Source organism: Sphaerodactylus townsendi, linkage group LG09, assembly GCF_021028975.2.
Source record: "Sphaerodactylus townsendi isolate TG3544 linkage group LG09, MPM_Stown_v2.3, whole genome shotgun sequence".
In the NCBI taxonomy this organism is placed as follows: Eukaryota; Metazoa; Chordata; class Lepidosauria; order Squamata; family Sphaerodactylidae; genus Sphaerodactylus; species Sphaerodactylus townsendi.
This window is the reverse complement of record NC_059433.1, coordinates 15953232-15979468: the sequence shown is the minus strand read 5'-3', so window position 1 is coordinate 15979468 and position 26237 is coordinate 15953232. Positions and strand designations below refer to the sequence as shown.

Below are 26237 nucleotides of genomic sequence, written 5' to 3'. Positions count from 1 at the left end.
AGAAATCGTTAGTCATGTAAGGGTGCCTGATTTCTAAGCCCCACCTACTCTGGCTAAGTCCCGCCCACTCTGTATAGTGGCACACAAGCCACTAGAGGCAGAGCAGGAGGATGGGGAGCTCCACCTCCGGTGAACTTGGGCTGCTGGGGCCGTCTGGGAAGGGGGGCATCAATGAGGGGCATCAAACTCAGGTTTTGCCCAGGGTGCCAGTTTGCCTAGGTATGCCACTGTTCTGTGGTGTTTCTGGGCATTAAGCTATTCTTTCTGAACATTACGCTATCTAATGTTTTTAAAATGGAACTTTTTGTGGGGAATCTGTTTTTGTCCCTGAAGAGCATCTAAATTTGCAGCACACAATTTGAATGCCAGATTTGCTACTGTTTACTCGACAGGACTCTTGATTTTTTAAAAATATAGCACAATTGCCTCAAATCGAAATGCAGAAATGCTTGCTTTTCTGCATCATCACAAAGAACAGAAATCAATCACCTAATTAATTTTTCTTGTCGTTCAGCTATGAACAGTGCCTTCCCAAAATGGTTAAACCCAGTGGTGGGATTCAGATAATTTAACCACCGGTTCTGGTGGTGGGATTCAAATAATTTAACAACTGGTTATTTACAAGCACCATTTTAACAACCAGTTCTGCCAAAGTGGTGCAAACCTGCTGAATCCCAGACCACAGACCACAGCCACGCAGCCTGCAAAATCCCCAGCCGGTTGATCCCATCCATGAAAACCTTTGACAATACCTTCTGAATGGATTTGAAGTCAATGCATTTAGAAGGGTATCAGCGCATGGGACTGGCCTATAAAGCACAGGAACCCAGGTGAAAAAGGCATAAGCCCATGGAACTCAGATTAAAGAAAGAAACTGTAAATGGGCTAACAGGTGTACACGTCATTGACACGCGGCAGTCGCGGCCAGCGGAGGGCGGGTCTCTATTTTGATTGGCTGGCACGTATACACGTGTAAACATCATCGTCATCAAAACGTTTCATTTTCCACCTCCTATGTTCCCCGCAACCCAGTTTTCACTTTAAAAGCCAAGTTCGCACACTCAGCAGCACTCTGCCGTGAATGGCTGGTGCAAAGCTGTGGAGCTCAAGCAGTAAAAGCGATGTTGGAACGTCGCCCTGTGCACACGTCTCAACTTCCTTAAAAAATGGAGAAGCCTGTTGCCTGATTACTCGGAGGGCTGAACGTCACAGAATCAACTTCGCGCAAACATGCCCAAGTTTTCCACCACCCCGCGGCAAGCGCGGCGTTTTGAGAAAAGTTGCTGTTTTAAGAGGAGCTAATTTGGCGCGCACTAAGGAGGTGGGAGAGCAGCAGATTCGGGGTGGCTGCGCTACGGCCGCTGGTGCGGTGGGGAGCACAGAGGATCCCCGGGTCTTTTCACGAGGTTACCCCACAGCATATGGTGAGTGGGGAAAGGCCCCATGTGGGGCTATGAACAACATAAAACAGTATTTTAAATGCTTTATTATTTTTGTCCACTGCTACAGGTAAGAATTCATTTCATAGAAGACATTACTTTACAAGCCACTTCTAGGGAATTATGCTTAGGAATACAAACCCATATGTAATTAAAATAACAAGGGAAAGTCAACAGAATATTTTGCAACATGCACATATGAAAGTGGGGTTATACACTTCTGGTTATGATTGTAAACGGGCAAAGCTTGTTGATTTTTTTCCAATTGCACTCTGTAAATCTCATGAGCAAGCAATATATTGCTTTGCACAATGGTGGAGATAAAAGGAAGCCTGTGCAAGGCGATTGTAAAATAAATTTTATGTGAAAACCAGGGCTCAGGTTATAATATTTAAGAGACATATTTCGACAATCTGTGAAAAATCAATTTTAGAGACCTATTAAGTTTTGCAGTCTGAAGTGCGAAGAGTTGATGAGAGAAGTGGGCATGCCAAACGTACCGTATTGATGTGGGTCTGTCTTTTTTAATACTAGTGGAAAATCCTAAAACAAAATTTCAGTGCCACTTGGGAAATCCCCAACACTCGCCAGAAATAAGCTCGAGACCAAATGGTCTTCTGCACATGTTTGATCTCTTCAAGTCGAGCGTACATTACCTTGGGGTCAGATTCTCAGTGGTGCACATGTTTCCCATTCTTCAGAACTCGTTGCGCTTCAGATCCGAGAAGCTCAGCAGTTTCTGAGAGTGGGCAAAGTGTGTTGGATATAACAGAAATGAAAACGGAAAGGGAGGTCTGGAGGTTTTGCAGTCTAGGCCTCTGTCTTGTCATCTACCTCTATTTAAGCTGTGCCCTCTAACTAAATCTGCACATGTACAAATATCTTTTAAGCTGTTTTATGAGAAGAAAAAGGTGCATGGCGTCTAGGTTGGCCAACCTCCAGGAGGGGCTTGGAGATTTCCCACAATTCCAGTTGATCTCCAGAGATCGTTTCCCTGGAGGAAATGGCTGCCTTGGAGAGTGGACTGAATAGCATTGTACCTTTCTGAGATCCCTCCCTCCTCCAACCCCTCCCCCTCCAGGTGCCATCCCAAAAATCTCCAGGTATTTCTCCATTCAGAGCTGGAAACCCCAATGGTGTCACTGAGGATGTCCTCACTGCCTTGTTGATGGACAGAGAAGGAAGATGTGAACAGATAGACTTCCCAAGACAAGATGAGTTTGAAGAGGTGAGCATAAAGGACCTCGCTTTTAAAGAAGTGGCCCAAACTTAGGCCCCTTCCGCACACGCAAAATAATGCGTTTTCAAACCCCTTTCACAAGTGTTTGCAAGTGGATTTTGCCATTCCGCACAGCTTCAAAGAGCACTGAAAGCAGTTTGAAAGTGCATTATTCTGCATGTGCGGAATGAGCCTTAGAAACGTTAATGAATAAAACAGAATAACTTTGCTTCTTTTAACACTATAGGATTTTCTATAGCTCTGTCAAGAGAATGCATATTTAAGCACTGAGCAATTAAGGGGAGACAACCGTGCCGCTGAAAAGGATGCTCTGACTTTTGTTGTGTCGGATAAAGAACAGGAATGGGCGATCAGCTACGACCTTTGGGTAAATTCTCGCACTCACTGGAACAACCTCTACACCTGTGGCTGCTGCAGCTTCTGTACCTTCCTCATTGACTTCTATAAAAGCTTGATGTATGACCTTGGATACAACCAGTGAACTCTTTGACATGCCGGATAAATCAGCCTTCCCTGGTGTGAAAACATCTGTCATTCCCATGTTTCCTAAAGTTCCCCCGAGCGCATATTTTCCTTCCAGTTTGAATTTGGGCAGGTAAACTTCTATCTTCTCCTCTTTCATGTTTGATGAGCGAGTCCACTCTTGCACCTTGTCGTAGGAGAGGCCCTTCACAACCTGTCCAGTAAAAAAGAGGGACACCACAGAAGCATGAAGTTAAAGGGTCTCTAACAGTACAGTCCGCAGGGGTGGGGAAAAGGCTACGGAGCTGGCATGATCCCACTGCTGGCATTGTTGCCAGTCCAGGTGCTGTAAGTGGCACCTACGCCACTGACATGGGCACTAATGCTGGTGGGGGGACACCACGCAGCTCTGCATCACCTGAAGGCAAAAACTGTTGCTACGCTGGTGTGCCTCTGTTATGGGGACATTCCTGGAGGAGGAGCCAACTTTAGTCGGCTTTCTGTAGTGGTTAAGAACTGGCGGACTCTAATCTGGAGAAGTGGGTTTGATTCCCCGCTCCTCCACACGAGCGGTGGACTCTTATCTGGTGAACCAGACTTGTTTTCCTGCTCCTTCACGTGGAGACTGCTGGGCGGGCTTGGGCCAGTCACAGTTCTCTGAGAACTCTCTCAGCCCCACCTACCTCACAAGGTGCCTGTTGTGGGGAGAGGAAGGGAAAAGGAGTTTATAAGCTGCCTTGAGACTCCTTACAGGAGAGAAAGGCCGGATACAAATCCAAACTCTTCTTCTTTCAGCCCAGGAATGCCCCCCTCAGCTCCTGGAGATGTACCACCAAAACCTATGCACAGCCCATTGGAAAACAATGGTGTGTTTGGGGCAGTGGTGTGATCCAAAAAATTTAGTAACAAGTTCCCCTGGTGGTGGGATTCAAACTGTGGTGTAACGCCAATGGGGCTGGGCGGGGCACAACGGGGGCGTGGCTGGGCATTCTGGGGGTGGGGCATTCCTGGGCGGGGCTGTGGTAAGGACTCAGCCGCTGCACCAGTCCTTGGGCGGGAAACGAATGCACGCAGGCGCAGGCTGCCGCGCACGCCGGTGAACCTCCAGCTAGACTGCTTCAAGTTCTGCGCGCTACTGCTGAGAGGAGGGGCGTCAGTAAAACAGAAGTCGCATGGCAAAATCCCCAATTAGTAACCCCCTCTCGGCACACACAAATAATTAGTAACCTACTCTCGGGAACCTGTGAGAACCTGCCGGATCCCACCTCTGGTTTGGGGGTTTTGCTGAGTTTATGGTTTTCTCATCTCGGCCATGCCTCCCCATTCCTCTTTGGAGGCGGCATGGCTATGCTGCCCCTGGCTGACGCAAAACGGCTTCCCTGTGGATTGCACTGCAAGGCGGGATGGGTAGCACTCGGCATTCATTAAAGACCAATTAAAATGTATTGTTTGGGAACTAGGGAATCATTTGCAGTGAAACTTTTGCTTGGAAGAAATGCTCTGATACAGTTCTTACATTCGGGGTTGCAAAAGCATTGCTTTCTTGAAAAAATATTCACTGAACACGCTAAATATTTAGTGTCACAGTTAAACAAATACATTTGAAGAGAGCAGCTGGAAGCATAGAAAAAGCAGGAAAATAATAGCAGTTCATTGTTTATGTACTTTGGGATTCTTTCATCTTTGTTGTCTGTAGCAGGACGGGAAAGCCAAATTTCTGCACAGAGCACCAAATGTATTTAAATAACTGACTTACTTTTACAATGTCTAATATTATAAAATTAAAAAAAACTGCATAACATGGGAAAGTCTTTTGAGTATAGAATCAATTCAGGTCAATTCCTTGGTTCTACAACTTCTATTGAAAACAGGAGAGGGGGATTGAGTTGCATTTCTAATGTATCCGTTCTCCTGCAAATCGGGTAATCAGAAATACACGAGTGGCTAATCTGCATTACAAAGCCAATTAACAGTGATATGTTAACAACTTCAGAAATCAAATCACATTACCTGGTCCAAACCTCCTTTGTCCTCAGGAAGCAAAATGATCATGCTGAGATCCTTGTTGTCGTAGGGCAGCTCAAGCAGTTTAATTTTGGGGTTTTTTATTTCAGCCCAATTAAATTTATGTTTCTGGTACATCATGGGGACCTTCTTGCTCTGATTCTGTAATAAACAAAGCAACCACTGTGTTGGGGGTCTGCTACAAGGACAATCATAATGCAGTTAAGGAACAGTTTGACATTTCCTCTAAAGAGCAAAATGACATCAGTGCAGCCTAGCTCAGTGGTGGCGAACCTATGGCACGGGTGCCAGAGGTGGCACTCAGAGCCCTCTCTGTGGGCACGTGCGCACAGAGTTTGTCATGTGGGGGGGGGAATTCACCCACACACACACACACATCTAGACTGGCCTGGGTTGCTGGACTTGATGCGAGTGCACCTCAGCAAGCAGGGAGGGTGGCGGGCCTGGTGCCTGTGCTCCAGATGGCTGCTGCCCCCGGGGGGGGGGGGGCAGAGGCAGCAGAGATGCTAGAGAGGCACAGAGCGGCACAACATGTGGGACTTGCTGGAGGCTACAGCAGGCTGACCCTGCTCAAGGGGGTTATTCAGGTTAAATTGCCGTGTTGGCACTTTGCGATAAATAAGTGGGTTTTGGGTTGCAATTTGGGCACTCGGTCTCGAAAAGGTTCGCCATCACTGGCCTAGCTGCTTCCAGAGCGTGTTCTTTGCTTTGTGCAAGTGGTTTGAATTAAATAAATAACTGAACAACGAGATTACCAACGTCTCCCCAATGTCCCAAGAGTCAGGGCTCCTTTCAATATAAGGAGTTGTGATTTCACTAAGGAGGATGGGTCTTTTTCTGCCTCTGCAATACTATGATGGGAGAATTTCTCATTTCCCCAGAGTCAAGAATGACGCAGCATTGGAAGAAGAGAAAGGGACTGTGAAGCCAGTGACTGACAAAAACGACCCTTGGTGGTTGTGAACGCAAGATTTCTCCATGTCCACAGCTTGTGAAATTCAGGATCACATAAATGCAACTCTAAGCACAAAACTGACTTTCCACAGAGAGGAAGGGGACCCAAACACTTTTTTCCAGCAACATTCCACAGGTCAGAAGGTTCCTGACCAACAGTGGAAGAACACATTTGGCTGCTTGGTGCATCCAGCATCGCTGCACGATTTCTCTGTTCCTCATGCCTCATGTAAAATTTCAGTCCCCTGCCTTCTCCCAGCTTATTCAGTCTTGTAGTATACTTACATACCTCTGGGACTGAAGGTACATTAGATAATACACTACCTCCAAACCTACCAGTAGTAGCTCCTTTAGAATCTCACCTTGGAGTAGATAATCAACACAATTTACAGCACACTCTCATGCAGAGTTATTTCAGTCAAAGCCTATTGAAATGAATGGGCTTAGGTGGGAGTCATTCTTCTTAGGATTGTATTGGTAGCTAGTTAACTCTCCCAGCTGATATAATGTGTTGCTTGGCCAGTGCCAAAACATAAATCCAGTCTCTGTCCCATCATATCCAAGAGGCTACATATTATGTTGGGTACTGAAAATTATCTTGGTCAGCAAGTTTCCAGCTATGCCATACCTCACTTATCCAAAATGGCTTTTCCTGTGTGTTGGTTTTGTTAAATGCTCTTTGCCACTTTCCTTGAAAATATATGGCATTCACCAAGATCAAGGCAGCTGATTCATCAATAGCACCAGGAGCAAAGAGGCCCTTGATTTTATCTTTTGGAAAGAGAACACGGGGAGGGGGGGGGGGGAGAGAGAAATGGTTTAGATCATTTTTCATCATTCACTCGTGGAATATTTAGCAGGATTGCAATGAACATGGCAATTCCATTTGTGCAGGGAAACCCAGCCTACTATATTGCAGCGCTTACCAACTCTATATATAGGAGAGCCTACACGCTGGCTAGATTTAACATTATGCCATCCCCGCTCCATAGAGGAAGACTCAAGGGTCTACCAAACGATAAGAGGCTTTGCCCCTGCAGCCCAGGGCAGTTGGATTCCATTGCGCACATTCTCCTCCACTGCCCACTTTACCAGAATCCAAGATCCAGCTTATTATTACAAATCATTGACTCTATGAAAACCCTGACAGAGCTTGATAAAGTAAATATGCTCTTAAACTGTAATGACCTTGACTGTTGTCTCGCAGTGGCAAAGTTTCTGGCTGAGGTTTGCGAACTGAACTTATGATCCAGTGTGAAGTTTTTATCTAGTAATTTTAACTGTATTTATATTGCATGTTCTGTATGCCAATAAAGGCTTATTGAATTAAAAAAATTTGCAGGATTGGAGAGGAATATATAATATTTTAAAATGATCCAAAATGAGACGTAAGCTTCAAAGAACCTGAAATGCATCTATTTTCATAACCTGGTCTGCTTTTTCATGGCAAAACTGTACTGTTGTTAGCACAGGGAATACTCCAATGCAGCTGGGAGTTCTTCACGGCTCCTGGTGCTGCACCATGTCTGCCATGCTGTTGGAAACAAGTCCCGGAAACTTTTAATGACGTGGAAGTAAATACGTCTATTAAGTCTCTATTAAAGGGACAAGAGGCATTGCCTTTGCTCCACGGCTTTGAAAAATTGCCAAAGTTGAGGATCTTTTGAAATGCCCCTATGTTTCTCTGGTGGCTTCTGCTGTCGTGAAAAACACCACGGCATCTCTGGCCTGCTCCACCAATCAACAGGTGGTGGGCGGCCACCAAACAACAGGCGCTGAGAATTGGTGCCCTCCCCCCATCTAAAATCCATGCGTGTGATAAGAGACATGGTTTTCATTGTAGTGGAAGGAAAACCACAGAGGTAGAAACCTTGGTTTTTATACAGAAAAGCAGGGTGTGCAGGCGCTGCCAACAGGAGGGCGGCAAGTCTCTCTCACACACAAGGATTTTTGACGGGGTGGAGGGCAGTGATTCTCTCATGCATGCAAAGATTTTTGACAGAGGGAGGTGGAGGGCAGTGATTCTCTCACGTGTGAAAGGATTTTCGATGGGGGGGTGGAGGGCGCCGATTCTCTGACACACAGAGGGGGTGGAGGGCGCCGATTCTCAGTGTCTGTTTTCTGTTCAGAGTCATTTAAACTTAAAGCGGGGGGGGGGGGGATGGGAGGAGAATCAGCCAGTCAGAATGCGGGAAATGGAGCTCTTCCACTCATGAGTGGTAGAGATTGTGGAAGAGCTCGTGGCGCAAATGGAAAAGCACCAGGCTCGTGAAGAAGGAGTCAAGATTCCTGAGAAGAGCCAGAGAGCTGCGAAGAGTTAGAAGCAGGGCAAAAAGCACTGCAGCTGGTAAGCTCCTGGATCTACCATGGAGCATTTTGACAGTGAAAAATCAGCTCTGGAGGGAAATGTTGCCCAGTTTTAAACTTGGCTGATCCAAATCATGTGAGAAAATTTACTGGTATGGATCCAATCATCTTCAGACTTTGCAAAGTGCGACATACACGCTTTGCCTTATTTCTGCAGCCCACTAGACCCTCAGGAAGAGCAAAAGAGGCAGGGTGGCAGGGAACTCTCGCCCTTTCCACATGGGCCAATAAACACGGGTGTAGGATGCTTAAAAACCCTTTTTTTTGGGGGGGGGGGGTTATTTCCCCAGACCCATTTTTTTTGAAAATTGCTAAACTAGCAAAAAGAATTTTTAATCCCGGGTTGCAACCGCTCGCAAGTAAACAACCAGGCAGGAAGCATCATATCCACCTCCCTTTTCCTTTAAAAAAATGTTTGCAGCTTGCATCTGCGTAGCTATGCAGGTGCAAATGATCATATTGTGGGACATCAGCATGACTGTGGGGGTTCATTTGTGCATGCCTGCATAATTATGCATGGGTGGGAAGTAATAAAAAAATAGACATGCTTCCATGCGAAGACGCGATAGCAATCCGGATTGTTTCTGTGGGCTCCAATTGCTGTCTGCACAGACGCATGTGAACGTGACAACAGGAAAACGGGTTCTTTTATCCCATTATACATTTGCTGTGCAGAAGGGGCCTCAGAAATGCATGGGGTAAATGTGTGGTACTTGCTGCCCACTTTTCCACCAGTTTGTCGGATGTCTAAATGGTCCTGCTAATGAATAAGTTAAATTAGCTGGTGTCCTCTTACTGTTTGTTCGCTTTTCAACCCAGGCATTGATCTTCTTTCTTGTTTCCTCAAGAGCATGCTGAAAATCAACTCTTTCCAGCTCAGCACCATATAGCTCCTTCGTGCATCGTAAATATTGCTGCGCATAAAGGGGACAAGTTTTAAATTACTGATCATTTTATTGCTTCAGCACAACCGTAGTAAACAATACAGCACAAAGAAGGGAAGTACAATAATACTAATACTAATTACAATAAAAATATCAGCATCTGTGGCACAAACCAGCTGAGGTCGACCCAGTGGTAATTGGCATGCTGGGCGCCATTCCAAAAACACTAGGGCAGCACTTGAAACATCTTGAAAATCAACAAAATTAACATCTATCAGATTCAACACAACTATCACATAGTTGATAAATAGTACTACAAATTAACATAACCCTGACAGTAAATCTAAATCTATAAAATCCATAGAATCATATAAGATATAATCGACCATAACTACATTATCTTATTAATTTAATTTACTTCAATACTCTTGACTATATCTTAATAACTGATGCTACATACTTTGCCATTTTCATTATAATCCATCTGCCCTTATCTGCCGATAACACAACTAGTTTATTTTGCTCTGATCTCCATGGCAAACACTGTAAAAAATTTGTAAGGAACTTCTCCCAAAAAGTCACGGATCTTGGACACTAAAACAGTAGCGAACCCTGCATTAGTGGAACTATGCCAGGAAGAAGTCTTCAAGAGATTTATGATCACAACAGCACGATCATCAAGTGGGATCTTATTATAGCAACCCTTCACTACTGCCAACTGTAAATTATCTTAGACTGAATATAATATGGACATGATATATAGTATAACCATAACTTAAGCTATATCTAAAAAGAACCCACCAATTTGGCGATTTTTGAAAATCCCGGGCTAAGGGAAATATCACGGGGCAACACCAGGGCAGGCCCACACCAGGAATCATGCGGAAAACTTGCACAAACCAGGCAGTGGTGGGATTCAGCAGGTTCACACAACTTCGGCAGAACCAGTTGTTAAAATGTTGCTTGCAAACAACTAGTTGTTCAATTATTTGAATCCCACCACCGGAACCGGTTGTTAAATTATTTGAATCCCACCACTGAAACCAGGATATTTCACTTGCCCATCCCGGGACATTTGGACCGGGCAGAAACGGCCCTTAAGTGCTACTGAAACCAAAGTGGCCAATTGCTTTCACAAAAGTCCCCTTGCTTTCAATGGGGCTTAGTTCTAACTTCAGCCAGATCAAAAATTGCATTCATTAAAAAAACACAGCATTGATACCAAAATCGTGAATTCTCTGCAATGTATTAATCAGTTATGAATAGCAACAGAGAGAAGTGGAAGCGTGGCTCCTTACCTGCTCGAATTCAAACCGCTTTGCTCCATATATCCTATTGGCTACACTCAGGGCATAGTTTTTGGTGTGAGTGTTAATGGCAGACAAGAGTGTCTTGAACTGGGAGTGAGGTCCTCCAGGTTTGTCGCACACGGCTCCTGCACCCTTCAAAAACCCAACGATAGTTCAACTTAGTCTGTGTCTAACGAAAACAGCTCACCCTAAACAAATCTATTTTCCGCATGCTTTTTAAAAGGCTGCTAATTTTTTTTGCCTGATGGTATTTGATTATATATTGCACAAGGCCCCAAACCCTTAACCCAAATCCAAAGATAGGAAATAATTTCTGGTCATGGTTGCCAACTGCCTGGCAAAAAACCTCTTGTCCCTTTAATAGAGACTTAACAGAAGAAGAAGAAGAAGAAGAAGAAGAAGAAGAAGAAGAAGAAGAAGAAGAAGAAGAAGAAGAAGAAGAAGAAGAAGAAGAAGAAGAAGAAGAAGAAGAAGAAGAAGAAGAAGAAGAAAGGAAGAGGAGGAGGAGGAGAAGGAGAAGGAGAAGGAGAAGGAGAAGGAGAAGGAGGAGGAGGAGGAGAAGGAGGAGGAGGAGGAGGAGGAGGAGAAGGAGAAGGAGAAGGAGAAGAAGAAGAAGAAGAAGAAGAGGAGGAGGAGAAGGAGGAGTTTGGATTGATATCCCCCCTTTCTCTCCTGCAGGAGACTCAAAGGGGCTTACACTCTCCTTGCCCTTCCCCCCTCACAACAAACACCCTGTGAGGGAGACTTATTTACTTTCACATCATTAAAAGTTTCCGGGACTCGTTTCCACACATCAGCCTCTGTTAAAGGGAGAGGACATCTTCCTTTTTTACCATGTTCTCTGTGGGTTCACACAGATAAATACACACGGTAAGAAAGAAAAATGTCCTACCCTACACATATACTTACATACACATCCACCCACCCACCAACCCACACGCATGCGCACCTGTGCGCGCCCGCACACACACACAGAAATGTTCATCAAATATGACCAGTATTTTTGTCTAAACCATTTGGCAACTCAGTTCAGTGACAAATAGTACCCTTACAGGAGAATCGCCCTTTCCAGATCCAGTGATCTTATCAATGTGAAGGACCTGCAACATAAAACAAAGAACGATGGCTTAAACTTGTGATCTATACATTTGCGTCATCTTCTCTCAGCCCAACTAAGTTCAATTAGGTTTTTGCCAGGGTAGAAGACTAATTTTTTTAGAACAAGCAAATCAGTTGACTAAGAAGTTGACGAAGTGGTATCCAGATAATGCAACATAAGGTTTCATGGTCAGGTGTCTGCCAAATGTATTGATTGTTTTTTAGTTCACTTAAAGCCACAACCAGCTAGCTCTGTGCCTGAGATCTGTCACTGTCGTAAGCCCCTGACCTCTTTGCTGTTCCTGTTAACTCTCCTGCCTTATTAGAGATGATGCTAATACCGTACTTCCACAATTATATGCACAGTTGCCTTGTCCTACTCAATAACTTGTGTGCAGCTGTTTCATCATCAATGTATTTGTCAAACAACACTCTGCAACACAGAAGATTTTGAAACATGTTCTAGATATTATAGAGATCAGGACTCGTGTGTGGGTTGTCTTTCAGAGAAGCCTGGCTACCATTATTAATCTTTTCATCAAAGATCCTTGATAATCCTCCTAAGAATCTTGGAGGACTTGGAACACAGCTCCAATATTGTTGCTTTTTTGCTGAGTCTGGGGCTTTTCCTTCCCCCCTCACTTATTTTAGCTAAAACGTTCATGCTAAAGTAATGGTGGACCATTTCCATGTTGCAAAGCGAATGCCCATTTGATGCTTTCTTTGCTGTGAACGTTTTCTTTTCAATATGTATTCTTACACCCAAGCAACTCCCTGCAGTCTGATACAATCACAAACATTAATATTCCAATGTTCTATAAATAAAATCTGATTTCTAATACTTTTTGCACATATATTATAGGCATTTTAAGAGTCTTTGGCTCATTCCGCACATGCAGAATAATGCACTTTCAAACTGCTTTCACTGCTCTTTGAAGCTGTGCGGAATAGCAAAATCCGCTTGCAAACAGTTGTGAAAGTGGTTTGAAAACCACTTAAAACTGAATCCAGCAAAGACGGAAATCCTTTGGCTTGGTCGCCGGGGGCGGGGGGCAGAGGGCTTTCAGCCGCCGGTGTGGGAGGGGGCCTCATTGGCACCGGCCCCCTCGGTCCGCAGCCTGGGGGTCCACCTGGATTCGTCTCTTTCTATGGAGACCCAGGTGGCCCATGTAACCCGGGTTGCGTTTTTCCATCTTCGCCAGGCCCGGTGGCTGGCCCCCTTCCTCTCCCAGGCGGATCTGGCCACAGTGATTCATGCAACGGTCACCTCCAGATTAGACTATTGCAACTCGCTCTACGCGGGCCTACCCTTGAGGATAATCCGGAAATTGAAACTGGTCCAGCATGCGGCGGCTCGTTTGCTCACGGGCGGTGCCTCTAGAGATCATATCACGCCCGTGTTGCACCGCTTGCACTGGCTCCCAGTTGAATTCCGAATCGTCTTCAAGGTATTGGTGTTAACCTTTAAGGCCTTACGCAGTCTGGGACCCTCGTACCTTAGGGACCGTCTGGCCCCATATGTCCCACGTCGGTCTCTGCGCTCGGCAGAGGCCAATTTACTGGAGATCCCCGCCCCCTCTATGATGCGGCTGGCCTCCACGAGGGCCAGGGCTTTTACAGCCCTGGCCCCTGCCTGGTGGAATGCTCTTCCTCCAGCTGTCCGGGCCCTGTGGGACCTACATGAGTTCCGCAGGGCCTGTAAGACTGAGTTATTCCGCCGGGCTTTTGGGGAGGCCAGCTGCTGATAGGTGCCCATCAACAACTGAGATCCGCTGTTCCCCTCTCAGAGGAACTAGAGGAGTTATGGGTTGAACGCCATCTGTTTTAAATGATTATGGTCTGTAGCGCTGCATTTTAACTGATATTAGTTTTTAGTATTTTTATCTTATTTATCCACTTGTTGTATTTATGTTGTAAACCGCCCTGAGCCCTCCGGGGGAGGGCGGTATAAAAGTGGAACCAATAAATAAATAAATAAATAAATAAAACGCATTATTTTGCGTGTGCGGAAGGGGCCTTCGAGTCTTTCATGTCTTAGAATTCTCGGAAAGTGAGTGGGTTAAAGGCCACTCAGGAAGAAGAGAAATCATCAAGAAATTGCATATGATTGAGGGGAATAGCATGATAAAAGTTTCTCCGCCCCATGCCCACATGGATAGAGTACCAGTGGAAAGAACAGTCCAATGTTTCCCATTTAGCTGAGATAATATGAAAATGGGGTGCTGTGTGGTTTCCGGGCTGTATGGCCGTGTTCTAGCAGCATTCTCTCCTGACGTTTCGCCTGCATCTGTGGCTGGCATCTTCAGAGGATCTTCTGAAGATGCCAGCCACAGATGCAGGCGAAACATCAGGAGAGAATGCTGCTAGAACACGGCCATACAGCCCGGAAACCACACAGCACCCCAGTGATTCCGGCCATGAAAGCCTTCGACAATAATATGCAAATGGATCCTTAGTATAATACTCCAATCTGTTCAATGGGGCACATTGATGGTGGGGGAAGGAGTGACTGGAAGTGAGTCCTGCACAGTGATTGGCCACTCATACCACTCAGGGGTCACCAGCTTCGGAATGTCTCTCTGCCCTGCAAGCTGCCACAACCAGCATCATACCAACAGCCTCGGCCCACAGACCTACCTTTTCCATCTGGGCAGCAGTGTTTTTTTTAGCTCCATAAAGCACCATGCTCAAAGCTGCTGAAACACTGAATGGGGAGGTGATGACATTTTGTTTTGGATTCTCTTTGTGCAACATTTTGAGAACATCCACAGCAAATCTGGTATTAGAGTCAACAAGGCTGCCCATGGTGGGACTGATGATCCCTGGGGAAAAAAGGATCAGATTAGTCACTTTTGTAGACATTATTCTTCCATCTTTTAAAACAAAAGGTGTAGGATAAATGAGGGTTCAAATTTTTGGAAGAAGGGTTCAAAAAATGATAATCAGGAGATCAGTCAGCCACAGTTTGGCAGCAAAGTGTACATACAACTGTAAAATTAATATACAAAGATTAAGATTCGTAGTCTTACTGTTCTGTAATTAATTGTACCTAAAGGTTATTAAAAGTCTGCAGTATCTGCTTATGTACAAAGACCTGCAATTACCACATTTCAAATTCCAATGAACCAAAACGTATTTTGTATACTTTGGTAACATTGTGCTTACCGCATAGGATTAGAATAATAAACCTCATCGTGTATCAGACGTGTTACTTGCGCTGTATTCAGATGAAGGACAACACCGAAAGTATATGGGGAAATTATTTTAATGCATCAGCAGCCTCTCGAGTCAGTGTTGTGAAATGCAAAATTGGAAGTTCCCTGGAAGAAAAGAAGATTTAATTATTTTTTTCAGTTTTAATATTCACTCTTGGATTCGAATCTGATTTATGCAGAGTCAGACCATTGGCTGTCCTAGCTCAGTATCATGTCATTTTACTGACAATGGCTTTCAAAGCCCTAATCTGGGAGATTCCTGCAGAGAAAAGTCTTCCCCAACACATCCTGCCAGAATCCCCTTTCAAGGAGGTTTTTTTCACACAATAGACCTTTATTGGCATAGGGCAGTGGTGGCGAACCTTTGGCACTCCAGATGTTATGGACTACAATTCCCATCAGCCCCTGCCAATTGGCCATGCTGGCAGGGGCTGATGGGAATTGTAGTCCATAACATCTGGAGTGCCAAAGTTTCGCCACCCCGGGCATAGGGTATACAAGCTTGAATATAGACCGTTATTAAATTTAAAAGAGTTGTACATGCCGTCTATGCGTAATTTTACATACTGAAATCACACTTCATTTATAAAAATATAATAAAGATTAAAAAAAATTGACCATTCCATTGTACACGGAATTGTGAACAGATATAGTTCAACTACACTTAAAAGGCAGGATTAAGATATTTCTAGCCATTCGTTATTCACAGCCTATTTCCTAAAAAGGTATAACCTTCCCCAGGATCTATAAATGGTATATACTAATTAATGCAATAAATTTAATTAAATTTCCATTAAAATACAATAAATAACAATGAGCTCCTTGTATACACCGTCTATAATAACCCAGGAGTACCAGAGGTATGGAGTATTTCACATTGAAATATAAGGTTTTCTTTAAATGCTCTGCCACTGAGTCATGACCCACACCACGTGTTATCACCAATTACTTTCTACCAGCTAAATTCTGAGCAGAAAGACATTACTAAGCACAATAATCTGAAATTAAAACAGAGGTGGAAGAAGTGGAAAAGCTTGTTTTACCCAGCTGTTGTACGTCCGTCTGTGCTGACAGACTTCCCTCCTGAAGAATGAATGCTTTTGCTCTTTCCAGCTTCCTTTATATATTCACCAACATTCGCAATATCTGTAGCAATATTGTAGGTCTTCTGCTCGTAAATACTACCCCAGTGACGTGTGACACTTGTTTGGACCTTGTTTCCCATCTGTCCATATGTCACAACAGACACTGTATACTCAACCCATCATATATTTGCGGAGGAACTTCATATTGCGGAGGAACTGGTTGAGTTCCTAAGCAAAAAATCACTCAGTTTGTGAGGTCCTTTTAAAAACTGGCAAAGAATGGCAGATGTTAGCAAACACTTCAAGTGACTGGATCAACCTGCAGCTGTAAACTGTGATGCACCTAATACACTTTGGTGACCTTCTATGTATACAGATTATTCCTGAAAATACAAAACATAGGCTGATTCCACACGGGCCAAAAACAGCAGTGTGAAAACGGTGTGAAAACAGTATAAACCCTTTTACACCATTTTAAACCCGTTTACACCATTTTCACACTGTTTTCACACTGCTGTTTTTGGCCCATGCGGAATCAGCCATAGATTCCAGGAGTCGAAGTCTATTCAGCCTGGTGCAGCACGGTGATACTACAGCCGCAGATGCCTGCCCACTGGGTGGAGGGCACAGAGTGGAGTCAGAGGCCCTTTCCGCACATGCAGAATAATGCACTTTCAATCCCCTTTCAATGCACTTTGCTGCTGGATTTTACTGTGCGGAACAGCAAAATCCACTTTCAAACAATTGTGAAAGGGGATTGAAAGGGCGTTATTCTGCATGTGCAGAAGGGGCCAGAAACAATGCCTAAAAATGTAATGATATAAACACCTTCACTTTGATGCATTTGCATTGATCATGATTTGTATACACCTGTGACTGCTGGAGGCTCCTTCCTTCGTACTCCAACCCATGTAGGAAGACTTTCAAACAGAACTTTCCACATGCACAGGTCATGTACAAGAATAGTTACAAAATCAAAAACCTTCCCCTTCTATTACTGGAAGACGTATAGGTGCTTGGAAGTGTCAAAAGTGTTTTGATCTGTCATTTCCCTCTTGCTATACGAAAAGGCTGCCCAGTTTCAAATGTGACCACAAGTCAGGATAAGACTTGAAATCTGAAGACAGATGTTTCCCACATCTGCCACCTTGTCTTCCACAAAAAATAATCAACAGACTCTTTATTAGATGCAAACTAATGTTCTTCCGTACCCACTGCAAGTGGTTGGATGTGACTTTTGGTTGACTGGGAAATCCCATAGCCTTTTGAGGCATCAATTCTGACTGCAACTTGTTATGCATGACCAGAAGTTGATCATGGCTATAGGCAAGCCAAGAATATCTTCTATGATCTCACAAGGTTTGCCAAAATTTCAGTCAGTGTTTTCCATTGGAGGGAATTGGTTAGTTGGTTAGTTCATTTAGTTAGTTTATTTGATTTACTCTGCCACCCCTTCCCTTTTGGGCTCAGGGTGGCTCACACCATGTTAACAACAATATAAGACATATAAAACAATATAAAACTTTAAATAATCAACAACAATATTGAACGAACCTATACACACATATTATAACCACAAGATGGCAATCACAAGTATTCCACACTCTCAAAGGATTGATGGTAGAGCTCAAAGAAAAGAGGAGGGAGGGGAAAAATGGTACCATGGCTGCTTCAACTGTAAGAAGAAGAAGAAGAGTTTGGATTTATATCCCCCCTTTCTCTCCTGCAGGAGACTCAAAGGGGCTTACAATCTCCTTGCCCTTCCCCCCTCACAACAAACACCCTGTGAGGTGGGTGGGGCAGAGAGAGTTCCGAGAAGCTGTGACTAGCCCAAGGTCACCCAGCTGGCGTGTGTGGGAGTGTACAGGCTAATCTGAATTCCCCAGATAAGCCTCCACAGGTCAGGCGGCAGAGCTGGGAATCAAACCCGGTACCTCCAGATTAGATACATGAGTTCTTAACCTCCTTCGCCACTGCTGCTCCCTGGTGGAATATCTGCCTGGTAGGATATCTGTCTTAAAGGCCTTATGGTACTGTGGGGCTCTGGTCTCATTGGACAAAGCATTCCACCAGACTAGGGCCAGGGCCAAGAAAGCCCTGGCCCTGATTGAGGCTAGCTGAACTTCCTTTGTAAACCTCCCCCCTGCCCCACACACACATATTTCAAATTTATAATTCCTCATTTTTATAATCCCCCTTTTTAAAAAAACAATTAGGGTATGTATTGTTTTTTTTTTAAACCAAAGGTTTCCCAAAATTTGAAAAACTATCTCCGCCTTTCTGTATGTATTGCTGTTTGGATTCTGAACTCTGTATGCCAGGTAACGACTTAAATAGGACTTATTTCTTTGCACCTCCTAAACGCCCAATTTCTAGGAAGCAAATACCCCACATGGCAGGTTTGAAGCATATTGCACCTAAAAAACCCATATTCCTATACCAAAAAGAAAAACTTCATGAAACTTACCTTTCTTCTGTGCAGATGATTCTAACAATGCTTGGGAGCTGTACCTGGTATGATGCCTTGTGAATTCTAGGTATTTAAAGCACTCCATAATTTGCATAAATGGAGTTTGATGTCAGCCACCCAAGTTCTGAAAGTCCCCATAGGATTATGTTCTAAGAAAATGCAAATGAATCTATGCCATAGCAATTGAACAGCAGCGAGACATAATTACATGTTACCATTTGTTACTGGAGGTGTCACAGAGTTTTCCCTTCCCAGACAATTTCAGCATTGGAACTTGAATCGTCTTCCGGGGCTAAAGAGTTCAGAAGAAAAGCAGGAAGTATCCAAGCACTCCTCAAGAACTGTCCAGAAAAGGCATCTGTCATAGAAGTGGAGGAGAAAAAGAAAGTAACCCCAACACCCACCTGAAAAGAAAGCGGAGAAGAAGAGAACGGTTGGTGGTGTGATCTAAGGAAAATAAGCAACATTCGTTGCCTCCGGCACTCCCAATGAAGTCATGAGACAACAGTATTGGGTTTAATTAATTACTTTAATTATGCAAACCCTTAATTATGCAGACCTATGTTGTGTCATTAACTATGTTCACGTGTTTAAATGGGCAGACTGTTCCAGGAAGCCTGCTTTTGGGCAGACCCAAAGGTGGGATCCAGCAGGTTCTCACAGGTTCCCAAGAGTAGGTTACTAATTATTTGTGTGTGCCGAGAGGGGGTTACTACTTGGTGATTTTGCCACGTGATTTTTGCCTTAGTTACGCCCCTCCTCTCAGCAGTAGAACGCAGAACTTGAAGCAGTCTGGCAGGCAGTGCACCGGCATGCATGGCAGCCTGCACCTGCGTGCATTTGTTTCCCGCCCAAGGACTGGTGCAGTGGCTGTGTCCTTGCCACAGCCCTGCCCAGGAATGCCCTGCCCCCGTCGTTCCCCACCCAGCCCCATCGGCACTACGCCACAGTTTGAATCCCACCACTGGGCAGACCCACCCTGACTTCAAACTCAGCCTGCATCTTCTGCTGGTCTCGCTTATCTTCACCTGCACACCATGTGCTGAGAGATGCCCAGTCCCTTCCCCTGATCCACCACATGGTCACTACCAGGTACATAAAGATATAGCACCAAGGGCACTCCTTCCCAGCTGCACCCCACCACATGGCCAGTTATGTGCTATTCTGGACACCACCACCCCAATCACTGCTGATACCTCAGGGTGTTTGTCAATCATCCTGTAACAGTCAGCCTGCCCTCTCCCTGTCACACAAAGGGGTTAGCCTACTTTAACTCCCCTTGCCTTACCTGCCGACTGTAATGTCCTGCAGGTCCTGACACAGTTATGTCAAATGTACATGCATCCTCCTGGAAAAAAGATGTATTCCGCTCTCCCTATACAAGTAGGGCCTATAATATCTAATGGAGTTATGAGATATGTACACACCTCCACTGTCAAAAATGACTCTATTCACCAAAGTATTAATTTTGGCTTTTGTGCTCTCTGACAGGCTTCAGGGAGCAGGCTTCAGGGCTTCCTTCCAAGTCCAAATGATAATGGCCTTGGCTGGGTAACAACTTTTTATCCGTCTCCAGGTAAAAAATAATTTTGGAGGAATTTTGACTGGATTACGTTGAAATAGTTGTTTATCTCTTGAGCCCAGACAGGGGCACCGTGTAGCAGTTGTGTCTCAACCTTTGCTTGGAATATTTTTTGAACAGCTGGTATACATTGCTTACCCTTGCTGTAGAAGAAGCAGGTTATTGCATTTATGTTGGTGTTAGCTGTTGCAATAGCATGTTTCCTATGGGCAGACTATCTCAAATTATAGCTAAGCCAGACTCCTAAGTACTTAAAATGGTTCACTTGTTCAATAGAGTGCCCCTCTATTTTCCATTTATAAAGTTTTGGTTTCTTAGTAAAAAATTAATATTTTAGATTTCTCATAATTCAAAGTTCGTTTGTTGGTCTCACAATAGGTAACAAAGCACTTCAGGAGTCTAATCAATCCAATGCGACAATGCAATATTAATACTGTGTCATCTGCATATAGCAGTATAAGGACATGCATTGTACCTAATTTTGGTCTCTGGCCATCTATTTTCAAAAGCCAAGGTCATGAATAAAGATGTTACATAATAATGGAGCTAGTGAACAGCCCCATTTTACTCCACAATTAATTAGTATATTACCAGTCAAATGTCCCTCCTTCGAGCATTGGACCTGACAGCTGTATGGGAGTAGAGCTACTGTGTTAAGAAAGCTTAGTATCAATATTTACTTTTCCTAGTTTCTGCCGTAATAGGTTTCCAGACACTGAATCAAAAGCGCCTTTCAAATCCAGAAAGGTGACATACAATCTGGTTGAATGCTAGTAAACATATGTATTCGCCAAGTGAGTTAATATTAAAATATGATCTAGAGTAGAGTAGAAACCCACCTGTTCTGGGCCCAGTATCTTATTTTGTACCCAGGTTTCCAGCTTGACAAGAAGAAGTTTGGCATATAATTTGCCTATGACTGACAGTAGGTTAATGGGTCGATAGCTAGATTACTTTAGTTACCCTTTTTATATACAGGTACTACCATTGCTTTCCCCTATGCTTTGTTAGTCTGAATGAACAGGATTGCTGGAAAGTGAGCCCACCATTCTGGATTCATCTTAAGAACTTCAGGGGGAATCATGTCAGGGCCTGGGGCTTTTCTCAACTTTAATCCTCTTATTAAGTTTAGCATTTCTGTGGTCAAGACTGACGGCCAGTTTGCTTGCTTATCAAATCTGACTAGAACATCAGCATCATTAGTACACCCATTGTAGAATATCTCTCTGAAATGTGTATGCCATTCACAGGGCCAAAGCTAGGGGAAACTGTGCCCGGGACAAACGTGCGCCTTGCTCCCCTCTTACGCCCCCTCCCGCCTCTGCCATGCCTGGAACGCCCCCAGAATGCCATGCCAAGCACCCGGAATGCCCCCGGAATGCCCCCGCACTGACATGCGCCCAGTGCATCATGCCCCCCCCCCTTGGTGCTACACCACTGGCCATTCATTAGGTGAAATATATGTGGTCTGTTTATTACATCTTCTTTATCAGTCCTTGGCAGATTGTTGAAGTTATCCAGCACTTCCTTTTCAAGAATAGAATTGGCCAGACAAGGGCAGAGAATCCCAACTATACTAGTCAGTATCTTGCTCTCAAGTTCAGTCCACTCCTCTAAAGGCATTTCAGAGGTGTTCTAATTCCTGAGACAATGCATGCAGAGGAGTGGGATCCTGTACTTCTGCTTACTGACTGTAGGAGAGCCATGGAAAGATTTTTCTGGTGTCAGGAGCTAGTTCTGCCAAAGTCCGATTTAATCATATCTTGTCGGAATCAATACACAAAATCAAACCAACCATTTATAAAACGAAGGTTCAAGGTTAGAAGAATAGAAACTATAACTCCTCTTCAGCCAGATCACTTTCAGCAGTATGAAACACAACCCATTTCAAGTGATGACGTCCTCAGAGTTTGATCTTGTGTGTGCTGGATGTTCAGTGCTGTTCTTCTCGTTTGGGACTCTTTAGTTTGGAGAGGAGACATCTGAGGGGGGATATGATTGAAGTCTATAAAATTATGCATGGGGTAGAAAATGTGGACAGAGAGAAATTTTTCTCTCTTTCTCCCAATACTAGAACCAGGGGGCATTCATTGAAAATGCTGGGGGGAAGAATTAGGACTAATCAAAGGAAACACTTCTTCACGCAACTTGTGATTGGTGTTTGGAATATGCTGCCACAGGAGGTGGTGATGGCCACTAACCTGGGTAGCTTTAAAAGGGGCTTGGACAGATTTATGGAGGAGAAGTCGATCTATGGCTACCAATCTTGATCCTCCTTGAATCTGAGATTGCAAATGCCTTAACAGACCAGGTGATCGGGAGCAACAGCCGCAGAAGGCCATTGCTCTCACATCCTACATGTGAACTCCCAAAGGCACCTGGTGGGCCACTGCGAGTAGCAGAGAGCTGGACTAGATGGACTCTGGTCTGATCCAGCTGGCTTGTTCTTATGTTCTTATGTTCTTATGATTAAATTGAAGTGTGCACCTCAGCATATATGAAATCTGAATGTAAGACATGAAGTCCACCTACAAGATTTGACATATTCTCACACACATGTTGTTAAATGTTTGCATTTGTTGCGTTATGAAAATCTATTTGGCACGGTAATACAAATGATCGAGCTATTCTGGGCTCAGAAAACATGGCAGTTCGTGTGAAGAAGAAGAAGAAGAAGAAGAAGAAGAAGAAGAAGAAGAAGAAGAAGAAGAAGAAGAGGAGGAGGAGGAGGAGGAGGAGGAGGAGGAGGAGGAGGAGGAGGAGTTTGGATTTATATCCCCCCTTTCTCTCCTGCAGGAGACTCAAAGGGGCTGACAATCTCCTTGCCCTTCCCCCCTCACAACAAACACCCTGTGAGGGAGGTGGGGCTGAGAGAGCTCCGAGAAGCTGTGACTAGCCCAAGGTCACCCAGCTGGCGTGTGTGGGAGTGTACAGGCTAATCTGAATTCCCCAGATAAGCCTCCACAGCTCAAGCAGCAGAGCTGGGAATCAAACCCGGTTCCTCCACATTAGATACATGAGCTCTTAACCTCCTAGGCCACTGTGTGGGTTGTATAGTGGTTCTGAAAAAAGAATTGTTTATTCCTATTGTAATAACAAAAAGAATTAACTCTCAAATAAAACTCATCTTGCACATTCGATAACTAAATTTCCCATAGAACTTTTTTCAGAGTAGCTGAAACTTTTGAACCACCTTACCAACCGTTATTCCCTTTCCATATCTTTGTTTAGGTGGGCCTCTCCATTTCTTTCTTTTTCTTGTCCATCACTTGTGGTAAAGAGTTGCAAAGAATTATACAGTTAAAAAAAGAGTTCATGTTTGAAGAAGAGGTGTGGTGGTGTGTGGGGAAAAGCTGGGCTGTGGTTGTTAAGAGTAGGGCTACCAAGCCTCTGGTGGGAGATCCCTTCCTCCCAACTCCTATTTCTTGTCTGCCCTCTGAGTGGAGAAGGGAGGAAAATACACCCCAAAATGAACATGGTTTTCCCCAGAAGCGAAATCACAACACTGCACTAACAGTGTCTCCCCATGTCCATCTCTCAGGCCCCTTCCGCACACACAAAATAATGCATTTTCAAACCACTTTCACAACTGCTTGCAAGTGGATTTTGCTATTCCGCACAGCTATAAAGAGCACTGAAAGCAGTTTGAAAGTGCATTATTCTGCATGTGCAGAATGAGCCTCTGTTTCCTGCTTTAAGATGGCTGCTCTTGTTGCAACTGTATATATGTAAATAAAACCTGTTCGGCTTCTTGACAAGCACCTGACATCAGATTTGTGAAAAATGGAGGGAACTTCCCAAATTCTGATGATAGTATTGCCCATCCTGGTCAGTCACAGAAGCACGCCTGCCTGTTTCCTGGTCCTCTCTGAAATCTTTTGCCTCAGTAGAAGCCTAATTGTTCAACCCAGAAGTCAGCTGAGAAGGTGGGGTGAGAGGATTGTGTAACGTCTCCAGTCACAAATTACAACCTATGAAATTATGCCCTACTTATATTCACCCGATGTAGTAAATCCACGAGCTATTGCACAGATTCATTTGCTTTTCCTGGATCACAAATTTAGGGGATCTTTTGGAGTGTAGGTGACCAACACTTGCCTGCTTTCATGCAAATTGATGGCCAGCTTTAATAACTGCAGCTCACAAGGCATCACATGGGATACACTTGCCAATCAGTTTGAGAATTATTGCCACAGAAGAAAGGTAAGTTTCATGTAGTAGGCTCATTCCGCACATGCAGAATAATGCACTTTCAAACTGCTTTCGGTGCTCTTTGAAGCTGTGCAGAATGGCAACATCCACTTGCAAACAGTTGTGAAAGTGGTTTGAAAACGCATTATTTTGCGTGTGCGGAAGGGGCCGTATAGACTTTTCTATTTGGTGCAGAGTATGATGTTAGCAGAATGGTCATGTCATATATGAGAAGTTTCTTCCCTGAAATCAAGCATTTTTGTGCCGCAAACAGACCAAATGCATTCTAAGAATAGCTTGTAAAACAGAATGTTCCTTAAAGCTCATGTAGACTGCAGGTCAGTGGCATACTGGCCCTAAATGGCACCCACCCTCCTCTGCCCGCCCCCCAGTACCCCACTTACTGGAGCCAGCAGGGAGGCGGGGGCGGGGCTCGGGTGCAGGTTAGATGGGCACCGTGGTAATAGGCCAGTTCCTGCCCTCCCTGTCCTCCCTGGGAGGGGAGCTGGCCTGAGGCCATGGCAATCAAATCAACCAGTATATGGCACCCCTGCACAGGGGAAGCTGCCGGGGGCCGCCAGGTCACTGCACCACGGGAAGAGGCCGGGATCGGGGACCTGACTGGTGCCCAGCGCCCAGCCCCCCCTCCCCCCCACATAACAAAACAGATCTTAACTGGTGAGCTAGATAGTAGGAGAGGACCAGTGATGGGATCCAAAAATTTTAGTAACAGGTTCCCATGGTGGTGGGATTCAAACTGTGGCATAGTGCCACTGGGGCTGGGCAGAGCATGATGGGGGCGTGTCCAGGCATTCCAGGGCCGGGGCAGTGGCAAGGACGCAGCCACTGCACTGGTCCTTGGGCGGGAAACGAATGCACGCAGGCGCAGGCTGCCACGCACGCCGGTGCACCTCCTGCTAGACTGCTTCAAGTTCTGCACGCTACTGCCGAGAGGAGGGGCGTAAGTAAGGCAAAAATCACGTGGCAAAATCACCAATTAGCTACCCCCTCTCGGCACACACAAATAATGAGTAACCTACTCTCAGGAACCTGTGAGAACCTGCTGGATCCCACCTCTGGGGAGGACGTGATCCTTCAGGTACTCTGGCCCGAAGCCATTTTAGAGCCTTAAAGATAAGAATCAGCACATTGAACTGCACCAGAAACAGATGGGTAGCCAGTGTGGCTCTTTCAGTCTCGGTGGATGATGCAATCCTTATAACCAAGCCCCAACAATAGTAGCCTGTACCAAGTGATGTTTCTAAGCCCTTTGCAAAGGCAGCCCCACATCCAGAGGCTAATAGGAATCTCACTAGAATATGATCAGAGCATGGATCACTGTGCATAGATCATGGTGGCCAGACCATGTTTTAGGAGAAACCACCATAGGTGGTGAACCAGACAAAGCTGATAAAAGGTGCTATGTGCCGTGAAGGAAACTAGAGCCTGCAACCATCGGCTGGGATCCAGTAGCACCCCTAAGCTACAAATCCTGGTAACCAACCTTTGTAACCACTGCCTGACAGCAGCCTGAACCACATGAAGTCTAACTTGGTTATCTAAGTAATCTAACTTGGATGTGACCATCTAACTTGACCACTGGAACATATTTCCCAGCAATAATATACTGATGATTTCAGTTCAGAACATAATGGCAGGATTAATTTTGATGACTGGATACACCTGCTCTAAAGGATAAACATTTCTGTGACAATCCTGAACTCTCTTTCTGCAGCACAAATGGGTGCCTCCACGCTTCCTGGCTGAAAACATAGGAAAGGTTCATGAGTAACATAGTTAAAGGTTGCAAATGACATTCTGATCATTGTCACAAGTACGATGCATTTTGCATGGAATGTTTTATTGTAACACCCCAATATACTGAAATAAGAAATGAGTGCTATCCTCTGCCTAT

The 26237-nt window shown here is 44.7% G+C and overlaps 1 protein-coding gene across 2 annotated transcripts; it reads right to left on the bottom strand.

Moving 5' to 3' along the window:
• Positions 1-1470: 1470 nt before the first annotated feature.
• Positions 1471-18923, bottom strand: LOC125438690 (leukocyte elastase inhibitor-like). Of its 2 annotated transcripts, none has more exons than XM_048507130.1 (9): positions 18765-18923; positions 14945-15099; positions 14417-14601; positions 11734-11781; positions 10670-10813; positions 9284-9401; positions 6749-6891; positions 5152-5307; positions 1471-3355 (listed from the first exon to the last, which is right to left on the bottom strand). In XM_048507130.1, the coding sequence occupies exons 2-9, from the start codon at positions 14970-14972 to the stop codon at positions 2954-2956; spliced, it is 1224 nt and encodes a 407-aa protein (XP_048363087.1). In that variant the 5' UTR covers positions 14973-15099; positions 18765-18923; the 3' UTR covers positions 1471-2953. The 2 variants fall into 2 exon arrangements, with proteins under 2 accessions (XP_048363087.1, XP_048363088.1); XM_048507131.1 differs by lacking the exon at positions 18765-18923 and adding an exon at positions 18547-18587.
• Positions 18924-26237: the final 7314 nt, after the last annotated feature.